Here is a 14,732-nt window from a genome sequence, read left to right as displayed (position 1 = left end):
GAAAAGGAAGGTATTTAAAAGTAGGCCAGCCAGGTGTGGTGGCACACACCTGTGATCCCAACACTGGGGAGGCTGAGGCAGGAGGGTGGTTGCAAGTTCCAGCCTGCACTACCCTGTCTCAAAACAAGAACAAAAAAACAAAAATGTAGGCCAAAGTCTGTTAGCTAATGGTATTGCACCATGTTGATATTTTAATTTAGACAAATGTACCATCACTATGCCAGATTCAAATGTTAGGGAAGCTAGGTGGAGGGTACATGGAAACTCCCTGTCTCCCCCCTCCCCCCCTCCCCCCCCCCCCCCCCCCCCCCCCCCATTTTTCCCCTGTCTTTCTTTTCTCTTCTTTTTTTTTTTTTGGTACCGGGGATCAAACTCGGGTCCTTGCGCTTGCGCAGCAGGCGGCGCAGCGAAACCACTGAGCTAAATCCCCGGCCTCTCCCCTGTCATTCTTTATAATGCTTCTGTAAGCCCAAAATTCGGTCAAAATAAAAAGTTTTAGAAGAAAAGGCCTTGAATACAAAACAATCTCATTTTTAAAAAATGCTATGGCAAATGGAACTTATTCAAAAGAAAAAAATTCTCGAAACTGGTGAAAGTTATTAAGAGCAAAATGAATAGGAAGGGAAACGGTGCAGAAATACTCCAGTGGAGTTCAATTTCAGGCGAGTTCCTCAGCAGGCAGGATTCCCGGGTGAACTGGCCTTGTAAACCTTCTCCCAGAGCCTCAGTAAGGGAAGGAAGAGGGTGGGGTGTTGGGGGCAGCCAGGGGCAAGTGCTGAGTGAACCATATGAGGCCCAGGTTCCAGCAATAATTCTGCCTTGCTATCTCCAAAGGAGGAGTTTGAGGCAACTTAGGAAAACTACAAATGTATAATAGTTTTTAAAAGGAATACGGACCAAATCATGGCCAAAAAAAGGGGGGGGGGCAAAACGGGGTAAACGGGGAAGGCTGCTGAATTCCCACTTTAGTTAGACTCAGCTCAAGCAAGGCACAAATGAAAGAAAGCAATCATGAAGGCGCTTTTAAAAACATGGAGCTATCTTGATAGCACCAGTCCTCCCCAAATCCCATAGGACCTTAATGAAGGCAGCGCATCTGAGATCATGGCAAAACTCATGTCTCCAACCAGGGTTGCTCCTCTGCGCCAGCCGAGCCCAGCCCAGCCCAGCCGAGACAGAGCACAGAGCAGTCAGAGGGCAAAGGGCAGCAAGCCACAACACAGCTCTGATCATGCTGAACAGGTAATCATGGAAACCATAACTGTGCCTCCTGAGCCATTACCTTGGATGCTGACTCAGCGGCCCATAGCTTGTAATCCACTCCGGGACAACACATCTCCCAGACAGCTCTGCTCAGGGTGCTTACTTGGCACTAAACTCCACTTAGAGGCCATGGCTGGGGGGGGGGGGGGGGTTGCTGTCTGTGGAAAAAGTGGCTGGGCTCAGCTGTGGAAAATAGTGGGGAAATTTGGGATTGTACATCTTAGAAAGCAGGCACTAAATATCCAGAGATTGCATTAGAGATTTTCAACACTAACAAAATTAACACAACAAATTTGACGGTTGCTTTTGGTCAATGATGTAGTATTTCTCTATGAGGGCAGACATCATAGAATGACCCACAGAAGCAGTGGTCTGAGGTTCAAGTAGAATTGTTTTGTTACTAGCCATGGGGGGAAAGCATTATGGGAGGATAAGGGGGTGGTCCTCAAAGGTATGACAGTTAAATTCAGACTTACTTGCAGACTTACAATGAAGCTCCTCCCTCCCACCCCGACTTCCCCATGGTTTTTTTTCCCCCAGTACTGGTGGTGACTGAACCCAGGGCATTCACATTGAGCCATATCCCCCAACTCTTTAATTTTTTATTTTGAGACAAGTTCTCACTAAAATTGCTAAATTGCCCAGGCTGGCTAGAATTTGTAATCCTCCTGGCCTGAGTTGAAATTTACTTGGGTCATTCCCAAAAGTTAAGGAAAGGGGATAAATGTGGACTGGGCTACAGAAGGTGCTGAAGGTACAACCTGTAGATACAAATGTCTAGCATTAGAGGTGTTCAGTGTGAAGCTGGGAGCTAGAACAGGCCTATAGACCAGACTGTACTAGCCGGTTGCAGACTACATGGCAGTGTGTGTGGTGTGTGCTGTGGATTTTAGTGCAAGACAAGGATTTTGCTTATTGTCCTGCAAACAAGAGGCCAATCTGGGTTCAGGTGAGTGTTTCAGGAGCAGAATGCTGGTTGGAAGGAGGAGAATGAGTGCATGGACAAGTATCCATAAATCTCCCTCAGTTCACAGATGAGACAAACAGGTACGAGAGTTTCATGCCATCTAGGTGACTACTATTCACCTCCCCGCCTTGAGGATATGCTCTGGAGTAATACAGACCCTAGCCTTGGGGGTGGGAGCTATGTGCTGGGAAACTGATGAGTGTTTATCTGAAGACATGCCCAAAGGCCAGGCCAGAAGCCAGGGCAAGGACAGGAGGGTGCTGCAACCACAAAGGACTAGCCAAATCCAACATAGATGACACTTTAGGCTGCACTACTCTGGGCAAAGAAAGAACATCCTTGACAGAAAAGTTAGAATAAAGACAAGGAAGTGTCATGACAGGTTTGTTTCCTTGTTTTTATTTTTGACGGTGGAAGTCAAAACTCAGGACCTCATACACGCTACCCAAGTACACTACCACTGAGCCACAGCCCCAGGACACAGGACAGCTTCTTGTGTTTGACTTCCCAATCAGACTTTTGGGCTCTTTATTGGAATTCTGCTAAATATTTCTCCTTCCCTAAGCATTAACTTGACTTTTTTTATTTAGAATTCACCTACTAGTGTAGACAGGTATACCCACTCTAGAAGACTCAATACAAACATAGGCACTACAGCCGATCACAGCTCTCCGCAGCTGCAGCAGCATCTGAGAGATTACTTATTTACCAGAAAGTTATTTTTCACTCTCTCCTTTAATACTAACTTTATTTAAACCTACTTTGAGCAAACAAGCACAACTATGTGCTATTTTTAATTTTCTCATTTCTGCTTCCCTATGCCATGGGCCTGGAGGGACTGATCCTTCCTCGGGCTAGGTCCTTCTGCCTCTGCTTTTCTACCCATGGTTTCCCTGGGTACCTGGGCATTCCATTTCGAGGCTGATGGAAGTGGAGCTAGTGAGTTCAGATTTATCAAACAGAATGCTTATTCATTTCCGGGAAGTGTCAAATCAGATTATGCTGGCAGCAACTTTTGAGAACATCAACTCTAAAATGATACATGAAATAGAAACAACTTTCAAAACTCCTGCTCATCACCCTGACACAGTAAATTATAAAGGGTTTATTTATATTTGCATCTCAACTGGACCCTACAAATAGGGTGGGTGGTGGGAGGACTAATCAGGTATAGGTTCAGAACAGGCTAAGAAAGCTAGTAGCTAGTGCCCTCTAAAGCTTTATCCAAGAAAGTCCAATTAGAAGAGCTCAGATTCTTCTTTACAGGTACAATAGTTGACAACAATTAAAAAGACTGAGACGGTGACATGGAATCCACAGGGACCTAGGGCAGTAAGGAGAGCACCCATGAGAAAGGGGAAAGCCTTCCCGCCTTCTCTTGCTCGAAAACCCTCACCTGGTCTCAGCTGCATCCGGCTGGACAGGAACACGGAGCTGATCTGGTCTACCTTTGCAGCGCATGGCTTACTTTCTCCTTTGATTCTATCCATAGGATTCTCATCTGAAGAAATTCAGCCTTTAACTGAAGACTTGCATAATGAAATATAGAAAGTTGACTTTTTGTATGCTTCTAATTCAACAAGCCCAACTCACTTAAAAATAGTTCTGTCATTATAAATCAAGTATAATATTGAGACCACATTAGGGGTCCAGTAAATTCCAGCTTCAAGGCCTGTGGCCTGATTTTGCTGATAGTTTTATTGGAATAGTCAGATTTATTTGCTTATAGAGGGCCCAAGGCTGCCTTTGTGCTACTTGAGCAGAGCTAATAGCTATAACTGCGAATGATCTGCAAATCCTAAAATACTTACTATGTAGCTCTTTACAGAAGTTTTCCAACTTCTGGGTTACATCAAAGTATCCCAACTTGAGGAAGGTTAAAAAAAAAGTAGATTCCCAAGGGCGGGAAAAAAAGTCACCCAAAGACACTATAAGCATTCATCATTACTTTTGGAGCAAATACCAGTCCCACACTCAGGCCACACCAAATATAAAGGGTTACAAATATTCAGATTTTATTATAAATAAAATACTGGTTTTTTTAAACATAAAAAATGCCAAGTGTTGCGTTTTAGTAAACACCCTGGAGAGCAAGACTTTAGAGGTTAGGGCAGACAGCTAAAGTGAAGCACATGTAAAAGGGCCATAGTTGGAATCAAAAGGAAAAATTCCAGGGAAAAATAACAGTATCTATTCCCTGTGACACCCAGCATTCTGCAGCAGCCATTCTGTCAATTTTATTACACAAAATACAGATAACTGGAACTATACAATAAAATAATGGCTATATTGCAGGAGCTGTAGTTAAGGCATCATTTTGTAAAGAGTTTTCATTTTAAAAATAAAATTCTGTTTAAAAATATACCACATAGATGGAGGAGAAAAGAAAATTTTAAAAAACCCCAAACAAAAAAGACCCACCAGGGTCTAAGACTTGCTGGAGTAACTCTGACTGCAACATCCCTAGCAGTCTATTTTTAATACTTTTCCTGCAACTAGGACCAAAATGCATGTTAGGATATGGCCACTGAATATGAGGAACTAGCTTAGAAACACCAATGTAAAAACCTGGCAAGAAAAAGCCACAACTCCTGTGAGAATACAAGAGGCATGAGGGAAACAAGAGTGAAATGTAAGGGTATGCCAGGTTAACACTTGGTGGAGAATTGTGGTGCACCCTAAGGCTACCCAGAACTGTGTGCACCACCTCTCCCTGTCTACCCAGTAGTAGCACTATTCCTGATGCCCGAACAGTGATAAGCCATGCCACACTTCTTATGAAATTGGCTCAAAAAACTCCAGAAAGGGTATTTCCAGCTTATTCCTGGCTAGAGCCACAATGGTGTCAAAAAGCCCCTTGGCAAACTCTCCTGATCACACTGTACTGGGTCAAGCTGGCATTCCCATTCTGGCACAGGTATCATAAGCAACAGGGGGCTGTGGCTTAGGATCATCAGGACTGCAGCGGAAGATGTCCTCAGTTGGGGTGTGGAGGAAAGCAGATAGATACTCATGTTACACAGTGGACATGCTTCGAACACAAGGGAGAGAGCAAAGTACTGTGGAACTGATATGATCCAGGGAATTCTAGATGGAAGGGAAGGAGGTATAGAGGTATACTGTGCCAGTGAAGAGAGGAAATCAAGCAAAGACGTGAACAGATAGTGCCATTCTAGAAATAGGACCAAGTATATTTACATAAATTCCTTACTCTATAATCATGATAAACAAAACAAAAACAACCCATTCACAAAAAATATAAATTTGAAATAATTAATAGCACCAGTGTGTCAGATAATAGTTTCTTTCCCCCGCTACACAAAGTACAAAGTTGCATAGTGTTAAAGGCTATATATGAATCTCAAAGGCAGATTGGTAGAAGGAAGGGGGTATATGGCAGGGATCTGTCACACTGTGGTCTTACAAGACAACCACAGAGCTGAGGACTAAAGGTTGAGAAGCTCACTAGGAAACTCCACATAAAGTTCTTCCTCTCTTCATGGAGGGAAGGGTTAGAGTGGGCTGAATCACAAAGTGCAGGGACTAGATGGTGTCAGCAGCTGTGTGAAATACTGAGTGCAACCATTTGCCACCAGGACTTGGCAAACAAGAATTTGAATTGTCTGAAGAATTCCAGAAGATGGAAATATCAGAAGAAAACTGGAGCTAAGAGTCAGAACGTTTGTCCCTTTCCAATAGAAGGGAAAAAAGCATGTATGAGATGCTGACTCTACAACTTGCATCTGCTTGATCCATTTGTTAGAAAAGACTGGACATTTGTTTTGTTTTTGTCCAGATCTTAGGGAGCAACTGTTCTCTCACAGATATTTTAACACTACTTCCAAGACTAATGTATATATTTTTTAAAAAGCTAAGAATTAAGTTTGATGTGGAAAAAACTTTAGTGGTTATCATATCCCTGTTGTTTCTCCTGTGCAACTTCCACTTATCAGAATATTAAAAGATGTCCACTGGTCTAGTGGTGAGTGTAAGCTGCCCATCCAGATTTACATTGTCAGCTGCCCAAAGATCTGAAAAAAGTTCATCTTCCTAGTCAATTATTAATATATGAGAAAATCTTCAGTCAACTTCTGCCAGCTACTCCTGGAGATTCTCATAAATAACTGCATTCTTAGCCGTAGATGGCTCAGTGTCCTATACTCAAAACAGCTAGCACGACTGACGGATGGCTACTGACATTCTAATGACCAATACCTTTGGCACAGGATGTTTATTTCCTTTTGCTTAAAAAGAGAAGGGCAGAAAATGCAGATGCATTTTCTTTATCCATGGACTGGATATACTGGCCATCACAATGCTATGATTAGTAGCCAAACTTTTCCTTCATAGAAACAAGGGTACTGAGACTGAGGAGGTTCTGCTGGTATCAATGTGAGAGGGGCAGGCTGCTTGCTCTGCCCTGGCACACACGGGTTCACATTTTATGCCACTGCAGGATGCCACATCCTCATGCAAATCAGAAGGGAAAGAGTGGGTAAGGTAGTGACATGAGTGGAAGAGAGACTTTATTATAGATCAAACCCTTTGTTCCCGGTTCAGGATGTGTAACTTGCTTCTCTTTAAACTCTGTGACTTTTCCTGGTTCAAAAGGACAGTGATGGAGAGCAGCAGAGAAGTGGGGGTCTCAAAAATGTCATCTTTGTGTCAAGGCACTCTGTGGCCTCACAAGTGCCCCCCTGTCAGGGGATGCTGCCTTTCAGCCCTCCCAAGGCTAAGGCTTTTCGATGGATGGGGTGTTGAAGCAGCCGGATGGTAAGGTCTTCTTGATGTCCTCCAGGTTTTGAATGTCCTTCATGATCTCCTCGATATCTCGGTTATAGTCCATAATGGCAGCCTCCTGCTTCTTGGCTTCGTTCTCCAGGTCTGACACTTTCCTATCAAGATCACTGACCTTCATTTCATCTTTGGCTTTGCTCAGGGTTCCTTCAATCTCATTTAGCTTATTCAGGTCCACTGTGTCCAGCTGCCCTGTAGAGCCAGAGAGAATACAGAAGAGAAAGAACCATTCAGTGAGAATAACATCATCCCACAAGCTCCACTAGCCTTTCTATAAACTAAGTCAGCAGCTGCTAAGACATGAAAGTTGCCCTGCCTTGTAGGTGGCTGCTCTGTACTAGGGTATAAACCATGTAAACAAGGAACATGATGGGGGAAGGTCAGAGCACAGCATTAATATTAGGCCAGATGTTTTTTTTTTCTGAGAAAATGGTTTTGAAGAACGTTTTCTAAATACACAGCTACAGTGTTCTAGACCTTAAGCTTCCCTTGTGGTTCTTAAGGTCTTCTGGTGACATTCCATTCCTTTTGGGTCTATATGTGTAATGTGTATGTCATTTTAGTACCATCTAAAGAACAAAAAAAAAAAATCTCTCAAGATAGAATCTTGAGCCCTCAGCTCTTAAGATTGCAGGTAAGATGGGGTTGGCTTTAGGGGTTATTTCCTGATTTGAGGAGTTAGGCATTACTGGGAACCTTCTTATGGAAAATGGCCACGGTTGAAATGCTGAAGTAACTTCAGGAAAGCTTTTCTTTAAACAAGTAGTAAAAAAAGGAAGTTCTTTGGAAAGAAATTTCTCTACAATAAACAAAAGCAGACACAACCAACAGAACTTCATGCATATTCCACTTGATTAAATTCTCCTAAGACTATTTTACTTCAATGATTTTCAGATGTTAAATAATTTGCTAAACTTTGTATAACCTATAGGCAACAAAGCAGTCTAACCTAAGTCTGATTAATTATAAAGTCCTGCTCGTCTCACTTACTTTCATCTGCTCATAAATGATTTGTTATTCTTGACATTTGAGACAGATAAATATCTCCTACCCAAGAAAAAACTCCATCAAACAAAACACATCATTCTTTAGCAGCTGTGTCTAAATGCAGCCCGCCTTTTTTTCCCCTCTTTTCTCAGTGAAAAAGAATTGTCTTGGGCCACATATAAAATATATAAAATGGTTAATGTATGTAAATAACAAAATTTCCTTTAAATATTTATTATAACTTTTTAAAAAAGAGTTCTAGAAAATTAAAATATAATATCTTGCTACAAAGAGTCCTGCCTAGAGTATTACTACTTTATTATGGAATCTGATAAAAAAAATGTATCTGTCCCAAAATAAACCCTACTCCCTATCGTAAACATTGCGGATTAAAAGCATGTTTTAGTATGCTTACATTTCCTTGAAAAATGAAGATCTTTCTCTCTTTGGACAGAAAAGCTTTCACCTAATCAAACTGTCCTTTAGTAAGCAAATAAAGAGAACTCCTGGCAATGAAATCATGACCATGTAAAAGTACTGTTTTATTCTACCATTGAAATCCTTCCCTTTAAGTCCCTAAATGATGCTCTTAGGATGAGCTAAAAAAAAAAATCATTGTTTAATTGCACCATGAACCTGGACCACAAATGAGCTCTACTAGCTGGTAACATATATTCAAAATATAAACACAGTCCTGAGACCATGGTGTTCCATTTAGGGAAGGGTATATGAAAGGCACCAGTAAGCTCTTGTCCAATAGTACAACTTAAAGTCATGGTTCAGCTCACACTCTGAAGTTGCTGAACATATGAAAACTGTAATGATTCAAGTCTTTCTTGAAGGTTCTACCATGCAAGACACATGCTTATTTTAAAATGCATTTATTTATTTATTTGTTTGTTCGTTTGTTTATTTGGGCAGGGGGGAGGTTTGACACAGGGCCTCATTATATAGTTCAAGCTGGTCTAAAACTCACTATGTAGCCGACCGTGGCAAGCCTCCTGCCTCAGTCTCCCCAGTGTGAGGATTACAGGCACAGGCCACCATGCCTATCTTATAAAAGCATTTTTAAATAAGCAAGAGCTAAAAGAAATATTAGTAATTTAATGGATCACCTTAAAGGTATTTACAGACTGACCTTCCTTTGAGTCAACTACATTAGATCCCAAGAACAGCACAAAGGATACAAAGACTGACTACACTGACCCTATGGCCACTTACCCAGCTGCTCCAAGAGGTCGTTAATCATGCTGAGGAGGCTGTTGACAGAGTTTTTGGCTTTTCTGGCATTGATCTCAGCTTCCTGAGCAGCCTGTGAAGCCTGTAAAGGCAAAGGGATAAATGACACGAATAGTTCTGAGTCTATACACTCATCTTCTTTGACTATTTTCCCCACAGGGAGCCCACAAATCTAATTTTCAGATACTTTCCCCTTTTCCAACTCATGAAGTTATAAACTCTCACTGCAGATTTTTGTTTTTTGGGGGTTGTATTTTTAGGTGAAGGATGCTGCCATTTCTCCTTTATGCAACAGTCATAAACAATCAGTATCCCAACACTATTAGTCTTTGAAAAATCAATATCTCCTTTTTCCACTTTCTTACACAAGAATACATGTAGATAATAAAATCCACCAGGTAGAAACAACTTATTTTGTAAGGATGAATTTTAGAACCAAAAACATGTCCTTCAAGATATTCTTAGAGACTTGATTATTAGAAATGGCCTATTCTTAGAAAATTTTCATAAATAAGTGAAGCTTTTCTGTAAAATCCTCCTCAACTTGCAACTACCTAGCAACAACCCTAACCCCATGACTCATTTATTGGGAAAAATATAATTTAAAATTTCAAAACCAACCAAAGGTAAATATATTTGGAAAAATTCCATGAAACTTGAACAAACACACTGTGCATGAGTCACCGGGAAGCAGCAGTGGAAGAGGAAATGTCTAAACATCAGAAACCAGATGCTCTTACAAGGAAATCTAGTCAGGATATAAATGAGTGGCTTTGAGCTCCCTATAGCAACACCATTTCCCCTAGTTTTGAGGTCAAGACAACACAAACATTTTGGGATCAAAATAATGTGAAAATGTTAAAGAGGAAAAAGAAAGGGAAGCAAAAAGCCTTCACAAATAAATGATTAAATCTCCATTCATGTGGCAGCTGTGCTTCCCGAGCCAGGACAGGCTGACTGCCAGTGTGCTGGAAGAGGTGGGGACAGGACTTCGCTATTCATTATTCGTCTCCAGAGAGATCCTGATGTGTTTAACCTGTGGATCTCACGCTCCAGGAACAACCATAATCTTCATGCTTTGGGTTAAAACAAAAGACATTACAGACTCAAACAATGCTGGCAGAGGGCTATCCTTTCAGAAATTGACACAAATGCCAGTGAAATGGTGTATGTGAGGGTGGTATATGTTCCTTAGAAGTTATTTACCAAAAATCAAAGTAGATAGATCTTCTATTGTTTGAACTAAATCCTATCCATTTTTGAAGTTCATGAAGAACATAGCATTTTCTTTCTTTCAAGAAACTTGAAATGTAATGTTTTCATAAATATATTAAAAATGAAATCCACAGACTCTCAACACATATGACAAGTACCTATTTTTCCTTTATGGGAATTTTCACTTGAGCCACACTGTGTCACAGAAAATTAGGGCAATCCAAACAAAACACAAATGCATAACAGAATAAGGTGCTTTCACAGGAATGCTTCCATTATCACTACCCCAAGCTTGTGTCTTTCCTTTCCATCCCAAAGTAAAAATGATCCACCGTGAGGGTCTCTGTTCTTTTAGCAGCAGAAAAGAAAGGGGCCCTTCCTTACATTGAAAGTGTCATTCTGTGACAGTGACACTACACTGGAAAAGAAGAGTTGTTATGATTCCATTAAAGTCTTTCCAAAGCCAAATATAGCAAAGAACAAAAAAATGGGCCCTAGCTCTTCGTTGGGGTATATATTCACAATTCAATTTTGTGCTGAGCTTGGTGGTACATGCCTGTAATCTCAGTACTTGGGAGGCTGAGGCATGAGGATCATTGCAAGTTCAAGACCAGCCTGGGCTACATAGTGAATTTAAAGTCAGCCTGAATTACATAATGAGACTCTGTCTCCAAAAATAAATGAATTTTGTTACAAAAAGTGTTATGTATACATTGTCACAAAAAGTAAGCAGTTAAATTGGATGTAAGATCAGTACACCTTGGTGATGTGGTAAAGAAAACCATCTTTAAAAATTTCTTATATAGGGCCGGGGATTTAGCTCATGGTGCCGCCACCTGTCTCGAAAGCAAAAGGTTCCGAGTTTGATCTCCGGTACAAAAAAAAAAATTTCTTCTATATAAGAAACTGGCCTGGGCAACCCACTTTCTGGTCCCCCTTCTGTCTCTCTTAGACAGAAGCTATCTTTTTCTCAATAAATTTTCCTACTCTTAACCTCTGTTGTTCCTAGAATTCATTCTTTGATTTCAGAGAACACGAACTCCCACTTCGGATATCTAGCAGGTTTGGGAGTTACATCTCTTCCCCCTATATCATTTTGGAGGTCTTCCACTGAGATTACTGGTTAAGACTCAAAGCTATATGCCTACCCAAGATGACAGTGCCTGGTGCCTATCAAGGGCCTTTAGCTAGACCCTTTGTAGAGTAACTCTGACTGCTGATCACAACTACGACCCTCTTCAGCTGAAAGTACCCAGAATGCTCTTCGCCCTTTGCCCCCTCACGGCAGTTAGGGGTACTTCTTCAGAGGGGGGGATACTGTAGATAGGTAAGTTAATTAGATATCTTGTAGGCAGTTAGGTGGAGCCAACATGGAGGTCAGTGAAGAAACATTCACTGAAGGTCAGCATTGTAAAAGCAGAGAAACTACCACACCCACATAGGATGAACAGCAGTGATTGGTATTCTAAATAGGCATCAATCACCTGGGTGGGGGACCCAGACCTTACCACCAAAATTCCTTGCTCATTCCTTGTATGCTTGCTATGTGACTTATTTCCCCACTGGGTAATATTTAATCAATATTACCTAAGCGACTATACTTGTCATAATCTTATTGTTCATAGTTTTGTCCACATTGTGATTTCTCACTGGATCAGTATTACCTAAGCAACTGTACTTGCAATCTTACTAGTTGACTATAGTTTTTTCCCAACTTGAACCCACCTCACCTTGTGGCTTTATCCCATTAAGCACCTGTGAGAAATTGGGTGAGAGGGCAACCCCCTTTCCCGTCCCCCTTCTGTCTCTCTTAGACAGAAGGTATCTTCCCGTCAATACATTTTTCCTACTCTTAAAAAAAAAAAAAAAAAAAAAGAAAAGAAGAAAAGAAATTGGCCTTTGCTTTTAGGGAACAAGTTGATGGAAGAACTAGAATGTAAATTAACTTTTCATTATATTCTCTTTTATTACCTTTATATTCTATACAATTACTCATTTAAAAATATAAATACTTTTTAAATGCCCTAAAACTTCAATTATGTAAAACAATGTTTTGCTTTCAATATTTTGCATTGAGACATGACAACTGTGTGACAGAGGTAATTGACAGAAGAGCCAGATTCTTTATCTTTTATGTAAGGTATCAACCCAAATCTTGACCAGAAAATGCAATGAAAAACAGAAGTCCATAGGTAAAAGATTTCTCAACAGGTTGGAGACCTGTGTTCTTGAACATCCTTCATTTCTACCCAGGAGCAAATATGCCAAGGCCCTTACCATCCCGGCCATCATCATGTCCTGGTTAGCATCATCTTGCTTTCTCTTCAGCTCTCTCTCTGCTTCTTGCAGTTGCCTCAACATACTATTCACTTCCTTATCCAGATCTGTGACTTCTGCAAAGGTCTGTTCCGCTTCTGCCTTGGTGCTGGTAGCATTCTAAGCACAAAATAAGCAAATTGCTGATTTTAAAAAGCTTTCCCTTTTCTAAAGTATGCTTCTACTCCTTTTATAATTTGTGAAATGACTCAAAAAGACAATCCAGAAAGAGCAGTACAGTAATTCATATTATTTTCTGACATATATTTGGGCTCCCAGTAAAAATAATTAAAGAAAATGATACCTAATGAATACTGTAATATCTAATAACATAATACTACCTAACATCATGGCGTTTTATATTTTATGAAGTGCATTCGCTTACACTCTCTTCTTCAATCTTTGAAATTGCTTGCCTTCCCATTGCCATTTTAAGTTGAGGTCACATGGCTAGCAAATGATAAACATTCTTTCACTTGGACAATTTTAAATTCAAAGCTAGCCTGGTTCTTCTTAACAGTTCATTACGTACAAAAAGGCCATAATCCTGAAATGTCAGTATTTCATAAAATACTGTATAACTAACCCAAACACCAATTGTTCTAGAGAAACGAAGAAATTTCTGTGATTCTCAAACTAATTTTAGAATCAGCTCCAATATCTCCTTTAAATAGAAAGATTGCTCTAAATATGAAAAGACCAGCATAAAGAAATGACTCCCTAAAATGAATCTAAGGAGCCCACCAGGGTAGCTACAGAAAGTTGATTTGGGAGGGTGTTGGGTAAGGCAGAATGTTCAAGAGGGCTTAAAAGTTGTGTATAACACTCTACCTAAGATTGAAAAGAAGTCACCTGTCCAGATCCAAGAAACTTGTTTATCTAGGAAGCGCCTCATTTTTTGTGGAAAAGGGCTCTATGGCCTTTGAATCCCCACATGCCTCCACCCCCATAATAACGCAGGCCCCACACTCAGACACAACATTTAAAGGGCCTTTTACTGGTTCCTTCTTCTCAGTCAATGTGATTACCTACTCTAATGACTATTGGAAAAAGAAAAAAGACAAGGATAGGTCAAGACAGTTTTGCTGGAGCTAAGGAGACCTGAAAGGGCTTGGGTGGGGTCGGGGGTGTGGAAAGTGGAGAAATGTGGGAGCAGGGGCCGCTGCGGAGCAGGGAAAGTACACACCTTCTGGACTGCACTCGCGATCCTCTCGGCCTCGTAAGCCTTGCTCTTGGCTTCTGTGGCATCTGCTGCTGCGCTGCCAAGCGCCAGCCGTGCATCCCGAGTCTTTTCATCGGCTTCAGCAATGGTCTGTTCAATGGAGGGAATCCTCCTTAGCGCCTCCTCTGCAGCGGTCTTGTTATCGTTCACTCGTCTATCGAAATCTAAAAGGAGTTCAAGGAATGCACTTGAACAGAACTCCCAACAAGTAAAAAGGGGAACCTTTCAGGGAGCTGTGACTGGATTGTTTTACGAGCAATAAAAGTCAGGGAGAAAAATGAAAAATAGCATGGGTCGAAATTTTAGAAGACCAAAAGAGCGCGCGCACACGCGTGCACGCACACACACACACACACACACACACACACACAATCTCAATGTGGAAAGTTTCCCAGGAATAGTCTTAAGAACATACATGTGCTTCAGGAAAGAGAGTTCTTACTTCAAAATTTGCTTTGAGGCAGAGCAGTGAGTATGCTATTACCACCTCAAGTGCTACAGAAAGCTCCCATTTACTTTGTGTTTATGATGTGTCAGGCACCGAACTAAAGCCCTTAGGTCCCTGTGACGCAGGCACTGTATCATTTTTATAAACAAGAAAAACTGATGTCTAAAGAGGATTCTTTGTGGAGCAGGGATTTAAACTCAGACCAGCTGACACCAAAGCCCAAACTTTCAATTACTACCCTATAAATCCTTCTTATTTATAGAACCTATGATTATTTT

At 41.0% G+C, this 14,732-nt stretch overlaps 1 protein-coding gene across 1 annotated transcript in view; it reads right to left on the bottom strand.

Annotated features, from left to right (window-relative positions):
• Positions 1-4,221: 4,221 nt before the first annotated feature.
• Lamc1 (laminin subunit gamma 1) overlaps positions 4,222-14,732 on the bottom strand; it is a 129,949-nt gene continuing 119,438 nt past the window's right edge. Inside the window, exons 25-28 of the mRNA XM_004862821.4 lie at positions 13,971-14,170; positions 12,746-12,904; positions 9,236-9,335; positions 4,222-7,219 (exon numbers count right to left, since the gene is read on the bottom strand). Coding sequence (XP_004862878.1) covers positions 6,963-7,219; positions 9,236-9,335; positions 12,746-12,904; positions 13,971-14,170 — 716 coding nt within the window. The 3' untranslated portion in view covers positions 4,222-6,962. The remainder of the gene's footprint in view (positions 7,220-9,235; positions 9,336-12,745; positions 12,905-13,970; positions 14,171-14,732) is intronic.

The sequence above is a fragment of the Heterocephalus glaber genome, unplaced genomic scaffold (assembly GCF_053883595.1).
Source record: "Heterocephalus glaber isolate CG9 unplaced genomic scaffold, H.glaber_assembly_v1.0 deba00001600, whole genome shotgun sequence".
Taxonomy (NCBI): domain Eukaryota; kingdom Metazoa; phylum Chordata; class Mammalia; order Rodentia; family Bathyergidae; genus Heterocephalus; species Heterocephalus glaber.
This window is presented reverse-complemented; position numbering and strand designations above follow the sequence as displayed.